The sequence below is a fragment of the Gymnoscopelus braueri genome (assembly GCF_963280865.1).
Source record: "Gymnoscopelus braueri genome assembly, chromosome: 17".
NCBI classification, from domain to species: domain Eukaryota; kingdom Metazoa; phylum Chordata; class Actinopteri; order Myctophiformes; family Myctophidae; genus Gymnoscopelus; species Gymnoscopelus braueri.
In genome coordinates this window covers 22,136,484-22,153,442 of record NC_137617.1, presented here as the reverse complement: position 1 = coordinate 22,153,442, position 16,959 = coordinate 22,136,484, and the positions used below count along the sequence as shown (strand labels likewise).

General features: G+C 40.6%; 2 protein-coding genes across 3 annotated transcripts in view; one reads left to right on the top strand and one right to left on the bottom strand.

Annotated features, from left to right (window-relative positions):
• rab26 (RAB26, member RAS oncogene family) overlaps positions 1-16,959 on the bottom strand; it is an 85,305-nt gene that overhangs the window by 48,887 nt on the left and 19,459 nt on the right. The gene's annotated exons all lie outside the window — the stretch shown is intronic.
• On the top strand, positions 1,921-2,865 carry LOC308104347 (hydroxycarboxylic acid receptor 3-like; the record flags this gene model as incomplete). The annotated part of the gene is made up of 1 exon (XM_080454761.1): positions 1,921-2,865. The coding sequence occupies one exon, from the start codon at positions 1,921-1,923 to the stop codon at positions 2,863-2,865; it is 945 nt and encodes a 314-aa protein (XP_080310887.1).

Genomic DNA, 16,959 nt, shown 5'->3' with positions numbered 1-16,959 from the left:
ATAATATGTCAACTTGCAACAACTTATATGTTGTCACGTTTATACTGTTAATGAACAAGGTATGAGGGCGTGTGTGAGTTAACTTAGCAAATGCGAATGAAGAGAGGTTGAACGTGGAGAGACAGACTGATTTATAGGTGTATGTATTAATTAACTTGTTAGCGAATGAAAGGAAAACCTCCTGCCTTCCGTGCCTACATGAACTATCGCTACGCTGAATTTTCTAGTACCAACTCTGGTAATTGAAAATTCCCTGTCCTTGATGTAAAATGGAAAAAGAAAAATCTGTGAACACAATATGTGAACCTTTCTCCAAAAACGGTGTCAGACTACAAGTGCAAAGTGAAATTACAGTTCTTGAATTGATCCAACTGCTGAGAGAGCTGCAGACACTGACCAAACCAACAAGGGGGGTTAATTGACTGTTCAATCTTGAGAAAAAGTAGGCCTAATGGTTGGTTGAGAGGCCAGAAGAGACAAAAGCAATGAATGGAACTCATTCTAATCCAATCACTGGGGTAGAGAAAAAGGAGAAATTCTAGTGGAGGTTGATTTTACCGCTCCAGCGAAGAAATTGAAGTTGTGATTGCTTTTCACCAGCACAAGAAAAAAAAAGCCTTTGTGTTGTGTTTGCGTCTCCAGATTAACAAACACAACATGGCAGCAGGCACACTGCAAAAGTGTTAACATTCAGCATCTTGCAGTGCAGGCTGCTACACTAGGGAACTATGATAAAGTACCCCAAGCTTCCTTCCCAGTGAAAAAAATAAAGCCCTGCGGTACACTAGGTTATTATTATGCTGGTACAGGTATATGCAATGTATTTGTATTCACAGCTATACTACAGTATTATGTATTTCCTGTTGTTGCCCTTATCTGTCATTTCTGCCTTTATTCATGGTCAAGCACAGTAAACCTTTTCAAAAACGAATAAAGTTTATGATTAAATGTGTGCTATTATATCTGCCCCTATTTAACCTCCCAGCCACTTGGATCCACTAACTAATTATTTTAGTCTATTCCATGGCCCTTTTTTATTATCTCCACCAGGCCAGAGATACAGTCATAGATTATGTTTTCACCCTTGTCCGTCCGTGTCGTTCTGTGAACAGCACACACAATTAAGTACAATTAATTGTAAACGGAGCCATGTGTTGTTGTTTTTTCTTTTCTTTTTAAGCGGTAAAATAATTGAATAGCAATAAAGAACATCAAGGGTACCGAAAATGGAACTTGTTACAACTCAACTAATTGAAGGTTAGGTCCAGTTGCTATTCAGCCAGCTCTTTGTGGAGGACTTGAAGTTAACAATGGAGCTAATCAACTTAAGGCTTGCAGGTAACCCATTCCACATGTACTTATCCCACAACCGCTGTGAACAATACAGGAACAAGCGCTGCTTAATTTGATAGCCTGCATACCTTAACCACATGAACCCAGGGGTGAATTTTCAGCGAGAATAACACATCTACAAGCCAAGCTACAGTATAAGCATGTAGATCTGCTATTTTCTGCAATGGATTTGGCGTGCAGAGGACTAAAGGAGGTGGACTAGTATAGACTTTAAGTGGTTAAACTGTTATTACAGGGAACTATTCTGCTACTATCAGCAGCCTTCTAATGTATTGTATGAAAACTGTATAAACCATAACCAGCACGTTTAATAAAATGTTAACAGCGTCTGCTGGTTAAACATTGACATGTGATGTGGGGGAAACAAAACGAAATATTGTACCTCCTAATGAAATGCAGCATCACAGGACTTCCAGTGAATTCTACAAATATAATCCTCCGTAACACAAACCCATTACGCTGAGCAAATTCCACCGCTTATAAGCACACAGTGAGAGTTCATGAGGTTATTTAGTGGACCTGCATGCTGCATCCAACAAACCAGGACATACAGTACAGTATGTGAAAATGGACTGCCTGAATGGAACTTTGCTCAGCCAACTGCTACCTCCAGTACTAATCAGTGAGACTCTTCTGGGTGTCCTTGGTAATGGTCTGGCTCTGTGGTTCTTCTGCTTCTACCTCAAGCCCTGGAAGAGCAGTACTGTCCTCCTGTTCAACCTAGCACTGGCTGACTTCCTGCTCATCGTGGCTCTGCCTTTCCGCGCAAGCTACTACTTCTATGGGATGAACTGGAAGTTTGGAGACACTTTCTGCAAGATTAATCTCTTCATGTTGGCGATGAACCGCACTGGAAGCATCATGTTCTTAATGGCTGTTGCTGTGGACAGGTACGTGCGTGTAGTGCACCCCCACCATCCCGTTAACTCTTTAAGTGTCTACAAAGCCACGTGCTGCGCGGCTGGACTGTGGCTGGTCACCATCTCAATGACGGCTCATCCCGTGGCTATAATGAGAAACAACACAACTCACTGCGAGAGCTTTATGGTTAAGACCGAGTCCAGTTTCTCTCTAAAGTGGCATAGATCTGTGTTTGTGCTTTCCTTCTGGCTGCCACTGGCTGTAATCCTCTACTGCACCTTCCAGATCGTTGTTCATCTGAGAAGGAGACAGCTGGCTCAAGATGCCAAGATCAGAAAGGCTCTGGTGTTCATCACAGTGGTGGTGGTCATCTTCATTATCTGCTACTTGCCAAGTGACATTACACAGCTGCTGATCTGGATCAATGTTTCTGAAGGCTGTGACGGCCTGCAGGATCTGACCACGGTGTTTTACATCACCATCACACTGACCTATCTCAACAGCATGTTGAACCCGATCATCTACTACCTCTCCAGTCCTGCATTCGAGAAGATCTACAAGAGAACTATTAGAAGACGTCAAGCAGGGGACGCTGCAGAAGCATGGGGCAAAACCCGAGAGACAGACTCCAGGTCCATCAGCCAAATATGAAACCTGAGTTTGTGTTTTTGCAATACAGCAGTGTGTGTGTATGTTTATCCTTGGGAGAATATCAGAATAAGAATCAGAATCAATCAGAATCCATCTTTATTGTCACATTACATTACAAGTAAGGTGGGTGAAATTCTTAATTGTGCAGGTTCATCAATACAATTAAAAGATAGATAAAGAGAAGAGAATAGATAGAACTACTGTAATCCAACATGCAGTAGAGGTCACCTTGAGAAGGTGGAATAACAATAGCTACGTATATAGATATCTTAGGTAAGAGAGAGGGGGGTAGATGAGCACAGCATGGTAGTGTGACTGGATCTATTCATGACTGTTCAAAATCAAAACCGAAGAATGTATTCTTTTCACTATTATTGATATTTTTGGAAAAAAACAGTAAATTCTTTTAAATGGTTTTGGGAAATGTCTACATTTTAATACAGCAATGCATCGATATTAAAAAGTAAGTGTACTTTGCAATATGTACTTTTGAATACTTATGTGTATGTTTTATTTTATTTTTTAAAGCAACTGTACTCCAGTACTTGCTTTGTAATTGAACTCGAGTACAAATGTAACAGAGCAAGTTGTAGTTGAGTAATATTTGACCAGGAGTATACTATCAGTAAGTACTAGGTTTGAGTACTTTGTCCACCAGTGGCCACCAGTGAATTCTGTCTGTGAGGGTCAGGGATGTGACAAATCATCAAGTTGGGAGGAACATTGAGTAGAATTCACATGGAATGACAGGATGAATTTTAATATCGAATGTATTTGTCATATTATGTTCCAATATGTATTTTGGCACGACCCTTCAGCTGCAGTTTGGAGATAAGAGAGTCTCTCCATGATCATAGATTGACCAGCAGCACAGTCATAGCAGACTCAGTGACGTTCTACTCTCACATTAAACTTTCTTTGACAGGTACTTTATAATGTCTTGTGAACCTGAAAGTCTGTATAGAGGGGGCTGATGAAATGTCACTTTCAGTGAGCTGTGTGGACACGCACGCAAGCGACACACACACACACACACACACACACACACACACACACACACACACACACACACACACACACACACACACACACACACACACACACACACACACACACACACACACACACACACACACACACACACACACACACACACACAAATGGGGCAGATGAATACACTACTAGACAACGCTTGCAAAGTTGTCCCAGTAGCACCCACACTTCAAAAATACACCATATTATGAAAAGGGCACACACACCCCCCCACACACACACACACACACACACACACACACACACACACACACACACACACACACACACACACACACACACACACACACACACACACACACACACACACACACACAAACACACACACACATCCTTGAGTTATCGACAAATAGTCATTAATATTCAACTGCAGTCATAGGAACCCGACAGCGCCTAACAATTTGTCAATCAAAAGCCAACCATAGAGAGCACAGAGCAGGCCTCTATATCAATATTTATAAACACTGAGTCCCTTCACACAAACTACTCCAAAAAATAAGTCAAACTTTACATTAGAATATTCTTCACATTCTTATCTGTGTGTTTTAACCAAGGGGAAAAACTGAATATAACCTCGGATCTTATTAGTTGGAACAATCATCAATGTTTGTCTTAAGTTCACGTACTCTACATGGTGATGCATCGCTTTAGGTTTTTCAGTTGGAAATCCATAGTTATTTTTCTTGTAGTGAAGGTCATATGGTTTAGTTTAAGGTTTACAAAATCTCAGGGACATTCAACACATGCCTTCAGTCGGGACTCGTACACTAGCTGTACAACAGAGCAGTCCTTTTCAAACTTTTCGTACCCCAAGGCACACCAATGAGCAAGTCAAAATCTCTGTATTCATAGCAAAAATAGCTGATATACAAGCAACATGTCGTGATAAGAGATGTGAGTTTGAGATCTCTTATTTTTCACCTATAATGACATGCCAAGTTGAAGGTGGTTAAAATATATTTTTTAGGGTATAGAATTTCAAAGTAGAAAGAAAATGAGCAGAATAGTTTTCAGGGTGCACAGCTCAAGAAAACTCAATTAAAAAAACTAAGAAATGCCAGCAGTGCACTCACAAATCCTTCTGGTACTTTTAATTACATGTACATGGCACGGGCACACCATAAACAGGTTTCGGCGTTAAGGCTTCCTCAGCGTGATCAAATCACGCTGAGGAAGGCTTAATGACGAAATGTGCAATCGCATTAAAATGTAATTAAAAGTACCATAAGGATTGTTGTGAGTGCCTTTTATAGTATATAATGTATATAATGTGTCTATGTGTAGGGAAAAGAGTGCACACAAAGTACTGATATACTACATTTTAAAATAATGACATTTTATATAGTAGTATGTATATTGCAATAAAAAATGTGTGGTTGTTACAAACTCCCTAGGCTCACCTGGTCTCACAGCACAGCAGTCCAGTGTGCCTCTGCACACTGTCTGAGAACCAGTGGCACAGAGAGCCACATGAGCAAAGCCCAGGCAGGTACTATATGATGACCTTCATTCTAGCATAAAGAAAAGGGCTTATGTTCCTAACAATGGAAGCAGGTAAATTCATAATCCAGCCACATTTCAGTCACAGTGGCCAGTAGTTTGCAATATTCAAAAGGTTTATTTAGAACCAAATGGGTCTCAATAAACTGGATGCTGGAGTCGACAAAGAGAACAAACATGTTTAAGTGAAAACAAAAAACGACCCAGTAAGGAGAAAAAGATGATTACAGTAATTGTGACAAAAAAGACAACCCAAAGGTCTTATTATAAAGCAAAATCTTAGGGGAAATTAGTGTAAGAAATAAAGAGCAAACAATACAATCAAGCTGACAAGCAAATATACACACACACACCCTTTCCTCCTGCCCCCTTTAATTCATGTCTTTATTGGCTAATTTTGGTGTGTGTGTGACACCTGCATGCAACTAAGTATAACTCAGGCTTTATACTGGCACGTCTCATTTCACTGTATCTGATCTTGTAGGATCACAGAGGTACTGTGTGAGCACTAATCATCTGACAGATCACTCTGTCTGGATGAAACCATCAGTGAAATGCCTACAATGTAAATGAGTATCTGCATCTAACAGTGTGTAGGGCTAGAACAGTGGTTCTCAAAGTGGAATTATAAAGGGCATCGAAATCAGTTTAACCACTTTAACCTTATTTATACTTCGTCCATTCAAAAATAGCCGATCTGCAAGCCAAACTTGCAGATCATCTGCTATGTTCGAAAACATTTGAAGAACGCAAATCTTCTGGCACAAAATCTTTTGAACTGCTGGTCCATGGCCAAATACTCATCAATTTGGGGGTCCTTGATATGAACATTTTTTAAAACCACGAGGGTAGAACAGGCTGCAGTCCAGACAGAGACGTTTGACAATGCTTGGTGGCTTGTGTTCATTACCATCCCATTGTGATGATAACAGCCACACAGTAAACAGTCTCATATCGCTCATATCGCATGCTGCCCAGCATTTACATCAAGTCACACACGCACAGGTACAGGTATTATCATGACATATTTGGACAAAACCACTTTAACTAATTAGCTAGCCTTAAGAGAACTAATTAATCTAAACTTTCGGTAGTACAACAGCAGAGATTACAAATGATTAAATACAGGGACGTTATCTGACACACACACACACACACACACACACACACACACACACACACACACACACACACAGTCACACACACAGAGCACAGATAATACACACATTAAAACCGGACATGCACTTACACAGACACATTTTTAGCACACACATGCACGCATACAGAAACCAACAACAATATTTACGAACACACATGCAATGAACACGCACACAATTAAAAGTAATAAAAAAATTCTGTGCGCACACGCACACACACACACAAAAAAAACAAAAAACATGTGAGGTTATTCAATTAAAAAAAGGTGAGTGCTATTCAAAAATTAAGTGCTATATGCTCTGTGATACATTGTTCTGCTGTGTTATGATCTGCAGAGTTCTGTTTTATGCAGCAGTGTTATCACATATTTTTGTGTTGTGTTGTGTAGTGTAGTGTTGTATTATACTGTGTTGCGTTGCGTTGCGTTGCGTTGCGTTGCGTTGCGTTGCGTTGCGTTGCGTTGCGTTGCGTTGCGCTGTGCTGGCCAACAGTTCAAGAGAGTTAGATACAGTACTTCTCCCTCCTGAGTCCTGCCATCCTGGCTCCCATACTGTGGAATCGGTCACCATCTTCTGAAAACTCACTTCATCCCCTAGCACTCATCTCTTCTTATCTGTTATAATCTGTTATTTAGATGGATTAAAACAAAACAATAATAGATCTACAAGCTCACAACGCATTGCATCATAACATGTTGTAGACCTCCTATTTTAGCTATTTTTAAAGAGTTCTGAAAATTCTTGGTAACGTTTCCCCGCTTACTGCAAACTCGCACTCACTATGCTGTGAAGTGTCTCATTCTATTTCTGATCTCAGCAGGTTATAGCTGCTGTTCAGCGCACACAGCCCTGAATCTGGTAATAAGACCAGCTTATCCTGGATTTGTCATCCTCTGAGAATCTAACTCTTCTTGTCTCTGCATGCTCCTTTTTTCTTTAGCCCTCTCTTACCCATTTCCCTCTCAAACCCATGTTAGTCTTTCTGCTCTCTTTCTCTTTCCTAAGCCTACTATTCCCTCTGTGATCTGTGTTGACCTTTATGATAGCTGTGTGATGCCAATGTCAATTCTCTGTATATTCTCACCCCTGCACTCCTCTTCACATGTCAAACATTCTCTTCTCTCACAATTCCCCCAGTGCTCTCCCTCACCAATTACTCCTCACTCTCTCACCACTCTCCTTTCACTCTTCATCTATTCATCTAAACTTTGAGAGAGATAAGATAGAGTTCTAACTGGCCCACACAAAACACTTAATAGACATCGATTTGCAACATCTTTGTCTCTCTCTGCTTTCTCAGAGTTTTAAGTTTGCATGTGCACAGTAAAAATGCTCCATCTCTCTCCTAATCTCTCCATCTCTCTCTCTGTGATCCTTGCTCTACTACCCCTCCCCCCTTGAGGACTTCCTATTGGGATTCAGCCGAACAGAGACGGTCTGACAGTCTCAGTTAAAGATGGCTCTCCACCTCCGTATACTCTCACTCCACCTGATGAGAATACTTAAAGACGGGGTGCCGTGATTTTTCCCCCCCTAAAACATAATCATCAGGTATTATGGTTATACTAGGAGGAAGATTTTTTTCAAAAAAGTGTACAGAAATTGGTAAAATTATGTTTTTATGTGGACACGCCTCCAGTTCATTAAGTATACCTGGTTCTCACCTTAGCACCTCCTCCACCACCTTAGCACCACCCACCTGTCCTGGTCCCTCCTCCTCCTCATGCCCACACCAGTTGTGTTATGATAATGAGGGGGAGGGTATATTTTTACTATGTCACTAAAGGGCTGTTTTTCTATTGGCACGTTTGAGCCTCAATGTTTCAGCCTCCAGGTAGAAACTCAAAATAGTCAGAGAAGACATAAAACACCATAAAAACACCACCAGGGGGCTTAATGAAGTTCTATCAACCTCATAGACACATGAAAAACAGAAAAAGTGCAAAACCACGGCACCACCTCTTTAAATATTTCCTATTGAACTCAACCATAACCTCTCCCTATGCTATACACCAGTGAAAATAGATCATGTACTGTACCACAGAGGAACCCTATACTCCCATAAATCAAATGTTAGCTTAAGTAGAGTACATTTCCCCTTAAACGTAACCCTCATCTCTCCTCCTTATGCCGGCTTCCTGTAGAAATCAATGTTAGCAAACCCTCAGTGAGTCAAACACTGGCTTGCTGCCTCAGCCTGCCTGAAGAATAATTAAACAGAGATCTGTTTAGCCTCTCTTTTATCTCATTGCCATCAGCTTGGAGGTTGTAGGAGTAGTGTACAAGAAGTTGTAAAAGGACACAGTAAGAAATCTGTTACGCTATGCAGAGACCGTAATTGTAACACAATTATAATCCAATGTTTCAATTATGCTCTTTAAGTATTTTTGGAATTGCTGTAGACCAATAATTACAAAAAAGGTTATTCATTAAACAATTAATAAATTATAGGGCAAAATAAAAGAGAACATTTAAAAATAATCCCAAATTAAGTTTATTTTAATGATAATGTACTGCATAGTGGATATAAAATACAAGAAAACATGTATTGCCTTTATTAACATAGTCATTATAACAACACCATACTTGATTGGCAAAAATGTGAAAATTCAAAATGGCCTAAAAGTGGGCAAAGTTGGCTGACTTGTAAATTATTTTAGATTGTAACAAATTTACAACCAATAACATATTTTAGGGTATTGGATCATACATTTCCAAATACAGGAAACAGCTATAAATTCACTTCAAGTTAACTAATAACCACAGCCTCACACTCAATGGCCTTCACCCTCTTCATCATCTCTCTCATTCCCTTCGGCCTCCTTCATCTTCATGTTTTACATCTTATTAATCCCATGGGGAGGGCGGCCTAAGAACACCTGCCGCGTTGGATGGAGAAGAGTCTTCGATGGCCTATGCTCCACTGGGTGCGATGGGCCTAAGTAAGTAATCCCATGGGGGAAATTCAGTTTACAGCTTCAACCATCTTATTGCTGGGGGCAGTTAGGGGTTAAATGTCTTAATAATAATAATAATATCTCAAATTTATATAGCACTTTTCTAAGTACCCTAAGACGCTTATGGACGCTTATGGACACCTCGACACATTGTTTTGTTTCCCAGGTGGCCTCTCTACCCATTCAGCTATAACCATCATTGTTGTGAGTGGGTTGCAGCAGTGGATATCACCTCCTTCACACTTACAGTAGTGACCTGGAGAAGAGCATGCAATATACTGTATGCATGCAGAATCATATTCTTCTGCCCATATAATGCAAAGAAGAACTCTGTACCTACCAGTATCTATTAGGTCACTGTGAGTGGCACCAAATTCCCCAAGCACTGTGTTGAGACTAGGCATGGTACTTTAGGAGTACTTTAAGTGCATACCTTGCCCTTTCCACAGGGTTAGGAGATAGTGTCACAGCCTGACAGGTTCTTGGCGGAGGACAGCCACAAGCATCCGTTAAGCATTTTGTCCAGGATTTGCCATTGAGAATGATAGCAATGCCACTGCAAGCAATGCTTTTATGTTCATCAATGTTCCAATGCAGCCAAGTAATGACATCAGAGTGTGCATCATGCCGGGATGGATGATGGTAAATGGCCTTCATAGCGCCTTCCTAGCCTTTCTGACTGTTCAAAGCATTTTACAATGTACTTCACATTTAACCATTCACGCACACATTCCCACACAGATGGCGGAGGAAACAATACAAGGCACCATCCTACTCGTTCGGAGTAGTTAGGAGTTCAGTGTCGAACCTGGAACCTTCGGATTCCAAGACAGCCGCTCAACCTCCTGAGCCACTGCTGCATGATGACAGACTTCCATCGCACTGAGTCACTTCACTGGATTAGACATGTCATGACGTGTCGCGGGTTTAAATCCCGATCCCGACCACCTTTGCTGCGTGTCTCTCCCCAACTTTTTCCCCATTTCCTGTCAGTCTACTGTCCTATCATTAAAGGCATAAAAGCCCCCCCCAAAAAAAGAAAAAACATCTTTAGAACTGCAGGTCCAGTGTGGTGTGCATACTTAATGGAAAAAACCTTCAGTGAGTTCTCAAGGTATACAAGGGTTGTGAGATCAGGTGAGAAGGTGGAGAATCAATAAATAGACTAAGATCACCTTTCTAAATTAGCTACAAGCAAAAACAGCTATTTCCTGGTTTTGGCCTATAATTATTACATCATTTATGCAAATGAGGAAAGGTTTCATAATTTAGTTATAGCAAGAGATACATTGGACATTAACACACTCAAAAATAATCTTTATATGTTTACTAATCAAAAAAATATAGCCATTTCCTGATTTTGACCTAATCTTTACATAATTATAATTAGTAAATATAAATTGTGCAAATTAACAAAGGTTTCATGACTTCACCATGATAGATGAATTTATGGACATCACAAACATGGACTTGACTCTTAAATCACCTTTCTAAGTTAACTGGGAGCAAAATGAAAGCCATTTCCAGTTTTTGCCAATTAATTAGCTCATTATGCTAATTGATCAAATTGCCCAATATGCAACTTTTAGCAACGAAGCTTAATCTAATCTGATAAGACTACAGATGACATTTGAATCATGAAAATGTAGAACATTTCCGGGTTTAACATGGGCCCTATGGTGGTTTCCAGTAGAGAACCCAAACAATATCCTGAAAATCCTATTAACCCCTATCTCTGAGCCTCTGAGGTCATGTGTAGTATGGTACTTCTACGATGCCAGTGGTTTTACAGCTTAATAAGACAGACTGCCAGAGACAGACAGACGGACGGACGGACGGACGGACGGACGGACGGACGGACGGACGGACGGACGGACGGAAGAGTGAATTACTATGTGCTTACTATGCATAGAGCTCAAACAATCTATTATTTTGATAGCGATTGTTCTATCGATTACTTATTGGATAATCGAATAATTGAGAAGATCTAATTCGATTACTGTAATCAACCACTAGGCAAAATATGATGTAATAACACTATTAATCTAATACTATTTTTTTATGTTTGAAGCAAAATGTACCCCCCCATCAATTATTTTTTATTAAGATCGATTATCGATTATTTTTTATTATCGATTAATTCAATTTGTTTGATTAAAAACAAGAAAGACATTTGACTTGTTAATACCACCAGGACTGTATCTAATATATAATGTATTGTTTACAGTCGTTACTTTCTACAGTAAACTAATGGTACAGTACATGGAATGCATTTACAGCATACAGTTACAGCTCCTTTGCTCCAATACCTTGGCAGAACTATGAAGCATTGCAGAGTTTTTTTAGGCTTTGATGTTTTTGAAGACATGCATGCTGACAGTTTGATGAAGGCTCAGTGTGTGTGTGTGTGTGTGTGTGTGTGTGTGTGTGTGTGTGTGTGTGTGTGTGTGTGTGTGTGTGTGTGTGTGTGTGTGTGTGTGTGTGTGTGTGTGTGTGTGCGCGTGTGTGTGTATGTGTGAGAGACGTGTGTGCATTCGGTGCCGAGGGTGCCATGGCCCTGAAGCTACTGTCGTTTCCAGGTGCGCGGTGGCTGCTGACGCAGCACTGTGTGTGTGTGTGTGTGTGTGTGTGTGTGTGTGTGTGTGTGTGTGTGTGTGTGTGTGTGTGTGTGTGTGTGTGTATTTCTTGTTAGTATCCCTCCATGTCTCTCTCCCCCTCTTGGCTTTTCTCCCCTTCTATCTCTCTCCAGTTATCCTTTGTCTTTCTTTCTCTCACTCTGTATCCATGTCCTTCCTTCTCCAGGGTGACTGGTGAGCCAGTGTTACAGCTGGAACCAACAAATAGTACTGCACAGGCAATGTGGAGGATGCACACATATAAAATGCCACATTATTGCGAACGCAGCGGAAGGAGGCGCGCCGCTTACTATGAAACCGTGCTCGGGTTGTGTGTCTGTCTGTCTGTCTGTGTGCAGTATTGTGTGCGTGCACTGCCTGTGTGCAGCCGCCAGAGTGCACTACAGAGTGGCTGAAATCCGCCTGCCCCTGGGTGACTAATTACACTCCTCTGAGAGAAATATAGCAGCTACAGTCAAAAATAACAAGGGCCATGAAGAACGCAGGAATGTAGACAATGCTCTAATTAAAATGCACAACAGCCTGCAACATGCCTAAACCAAACACATTTCAAAAACTACAAAGACAAAAAACATTTACAAAAAAAAAAAAACACAACAAACAAACATAACAAAAAAAAAAAGACAAATAAAAAATGGGGCTAGCGGTATGGAACCTTCTTGTGCCGGCCCTGTTCTCACTAATTTCACTGTACCACCCACTTCTCTACAATTGCTCATTCCTTTCGATTCTTCTTATTGTTATTTTCGAGCTGCGTTCGCTTCCCGCGTTCGCACGTCTTACTTGTTTACACTACGCACAGCTCTTGCACGCACACGCACACGCACACACACACACACACACACACACACACAATGTGTGCAAAAGGTTGCAGCAGATGTTCTATAAGTCTGTATTTGGCAGTGTCCTCTTCTTTGCCATGTTTTGTTGCAGGGGTAACATTCATTGATTGATTGATGTACTTTTATTTAGTAAGACATGAGAATCACAGTACATGGAAGTACAAAATTCACAATACAAGGTCTACTAAACTGGAAGACTCAGTTAAGCACGCAGCTTGTTTAAGATGAGAACCCCATGCACACAAATCATGATGAGACAGACAGATATACACACTACTATACATAATGTCATACAATCAGCTTTCAGGTTACTGGTATGAAGAGAGAAAAAATATATATATACAAAAGAGGAAAATGAAAGAGGGGGGGGGGGGGTAGGGGGGGGTATCAATACAAGGGATGCCAACAAACTGAACACGCTGGTGAGGAAAGCTAGCTCTGTAGTCAGAGTTGAACTGGACAATGTGGAGGTGGTTGCGGATTCATCTATGATGAATGAGGTAGCAAAGATGAGGAGCACATTCAGCCACAGACTCAGTCCTCCTTGGCATTCCTCCAAGCGCTTTGTGCCAGTAGCCATCAGGCTGCACAAACAAGCTTGACTACACATGAGAACTTATGTCCTACACTGTCTGTTACTGACTTGACTAGATTGATTCCTGCTTGGACTCTGGACTGGACTCTTGCCTTACTCTTACCTCTCCTGTGTTTCATTATGTCCACCAGGCCAGGGTGGAGGTTATGTTTTCACCCCGTCTCTACTCTCTAGCTGTCTGTCTGTCTGTCAGTGCGAAGTGCGTGAGTGCACTATATGGGCATAGATTGCTATGTCCGACAAGCACATTGCCAAACTAACTCTGGAAAGTGGACAAAGTAATGAAATGGCAGGTGTGGGGAATTGGACAGGTGTGGGGGATTTGCCAAATCAAGCTTAGGCTGGGGTTGCCATGGCAATCAATTGTCTCATTTGGCCCACGACCAGAGATTTTCCATGCGGTTCTAGACAACCGCCTATCCGGCCGACTCGACACCAGGCACTGCACTCCCTCGGGTCGTTTGTGACGAATTTGAAGTCGGGCGGTTGAACGGTTATCGAGATACGTGGATAACAGACAGACAGACAGACAGACAGACAGACAGACAGACATACATACATACATACATACAAAGATTCGGTGCATTTATTGTAAGATGATCAATAAAGGTTTATCTTATACAGACATGCACGCACTCAATTCTCTCCCTCTCTCTCTCTCTCTCTCTCTCACACACACACACACACCCCCCCACACCCCCCCACACACACACACACACACACACACACACACACACACACACACACACACACACACACACACACACACACACACACACACACACACACACACACACACACACACCCACCAAGCAACGTGGTATCATAAAACTGCCTTATCTTATGTGTTTCCAAGAGTGTGTTGCATTTTCCAAAAGTTGACCTTAGGCAACACTTCTGTCTAGACTCTATACAGTACTCCTGAGGTATAATAAGTAAGCTCCAAGTGAGCTTACGTTTTCAGACTACATATGAAGACAAATGTCGAAGTGCCTGCTCGTCCTGTAGCCTGGGTCGATACTATACTGCTGCCATCCCCACGACAGTAACATTTGGAACAATCAATTTTTGCCCTCTTTGCCCTCATAAGTTACATGAAATGGTGTGATTACTAGGTGGTTGAGACACAAGACTTTCTATAATGAGTTGGTTCTACTGTGATCTAGTGGGACCTGTCTACGATAGCAACGCCGGAGGGATACAAGCAGTGGTGGAAAAAGTACTCAACTTTTTTACTCAAGTAAGTATCAATTATCAATACAAAAGTATCAATACTGCAATGTAGAAATACTCTGTTACAAGCGAAAGTCTGTAATTAAAAATTTACTTGAGTAAAAGTACAAAAGTATCAAAATATACTTAAAGTACCAAAAGTAAAAGTACTCATTATGCAGAATGTCCCATTTCGCAAGTTTCCAAATGTATAAAATCCTTTGAAAATAGCAGATCTACAAGCTACGAGCTTGTAGATCGGCTATTTTCAAATAGCGAAAGTATATAGGGCTGAAGTGGTTAGCGTATGTTTTGTAATAATAATCTAAATCTACAAAGTAACTAGTAACTAAAGTTTTCAAATAATTGTAGTGGAGTAAAAGTACAATATTTGCCTCTGAAATATAGTGGAATATATAAGTAAAAGTACTGAAAAATGGAAATACTCCAGTAAAGTAAAAATTCCTCAAAATTGTACTTAAGTACAGTACTTGAGAAAATGTACTTAGTTACTTCACACCACTGGATACAAGACCAATTCACTAAGGCAAACCATTATTTAGAGTGGCAATGAAGAGCTGTAAGTTCCTCTTTGCCCTATTGCGGGTCAGAGGAACAGAGCGGATGGAATTGTTCTACGGGTGCTTTCTGATGTGAGAAACACACAGTACATCTCATACTGGCACTTACTGTGTCATTGAATTAATTGAATAAATCTTGTTTTGACAATTTTCTTAACGAAAAAAAGAAAGTGGAAAAAAACAATAATCACATAATAATAAAAATAAGCATGTCCGAAAAGTAGTGCAGGTCGAAGCCATGCTTATTTATTCCTACACCTTTTATACTGTATCATTTCATACTATATTATGGCTTACTGTATGTGTACATTCAACAACACATCAAAGCTAAATATAATTCCAGTAAAAGACGCTCTATAAGATAATGACGGCATGGAAGTGTTGACATGTAAAAAAGAAGGTTTGCAGAACTCGCAAGGCCTCTCTCTCAAAACAAGAGAAGCTAGAAATAGCTACTGTACAAAAGAAAAGCAGCTATTTTAGGCTGGTGCGTTGATGACGTACTGTACACATGTCGGGGCTTTGGGCTCTGGCTCTCATTCTTCAGATCAAATACTGTATCTTTTATCTTTCTTCCTTGAGCTCCATTCTCTTGCTTACTTATCTGTTGGCTTGACATCTAACAATTAACACGTTTATTTATTTCTGGCATTCCTCCTGAATGAAAGCGCATTTCTTGCCTTTCACAGTTTTGAAACCTGCCCAGGACAGATTTATATAAGGAAATATGCAGAATTAAGTTAAAAGACCATACCACTGCAGCCTACAGTACATGCCATTGTCTATTGACAGCTACCATAATATATCATACATAAACATAGACTTTCTTGTTAATTGCTTTATTTTTAGCCTTCACATTTTGTTTACATCTTGTTCAAAGTCATTCAAATATTACCAAACCTATCTGAGGGACTATTTTGGTTGACTTTCCAAATAATTCCACACGTTAAAATGTATCAATAGGCAATGATAATGTAACTTTGACAAAAAATAAAGGCACCATACAGTAAAGTTCACTGTTGGATCACCTATCTTAACCAACTTACAAAGTGAAGTCGATTTTCATATGGTACTGGCTTCCTCGCAAATCTAATAAAGCATGGCGTGCTTTGGAGAATGGGTGTGTGTGTGTGTGTGTGTGTGTGTGTGTGTGTGTGTGTGTGTGTGTGTGGGGGTGTGTGTGTGTGTGTGTGTGTGTGTGTGTGTGTGTGTGTGTGTGTGTGATATATAAATATATATATAATATAAGGGATTCAGCTGACTGAGTATGGCACCATAGCACGTAGGATTGATTTCAATCACAAACTGAAATAAAAAAGGAGAAAAAAAGGAGAATTTGCAAATTACACATGATCACACACTTCAATGATCAAATGTACACTGTGTCATACAAACCTAATGGGGAGAAATGTATTTTAATGTGCTGCGAGATCAAAAATGAAACTGATCCGTGGCGTTGGAGAAATGCTCCAACGAATGGCTCCTCCAACTCAGCCAGTGATTAGTGACCGCTGTTATTATGGCATCGGCACTTGATTCATTAAGCCTGGGAGAAACTAGA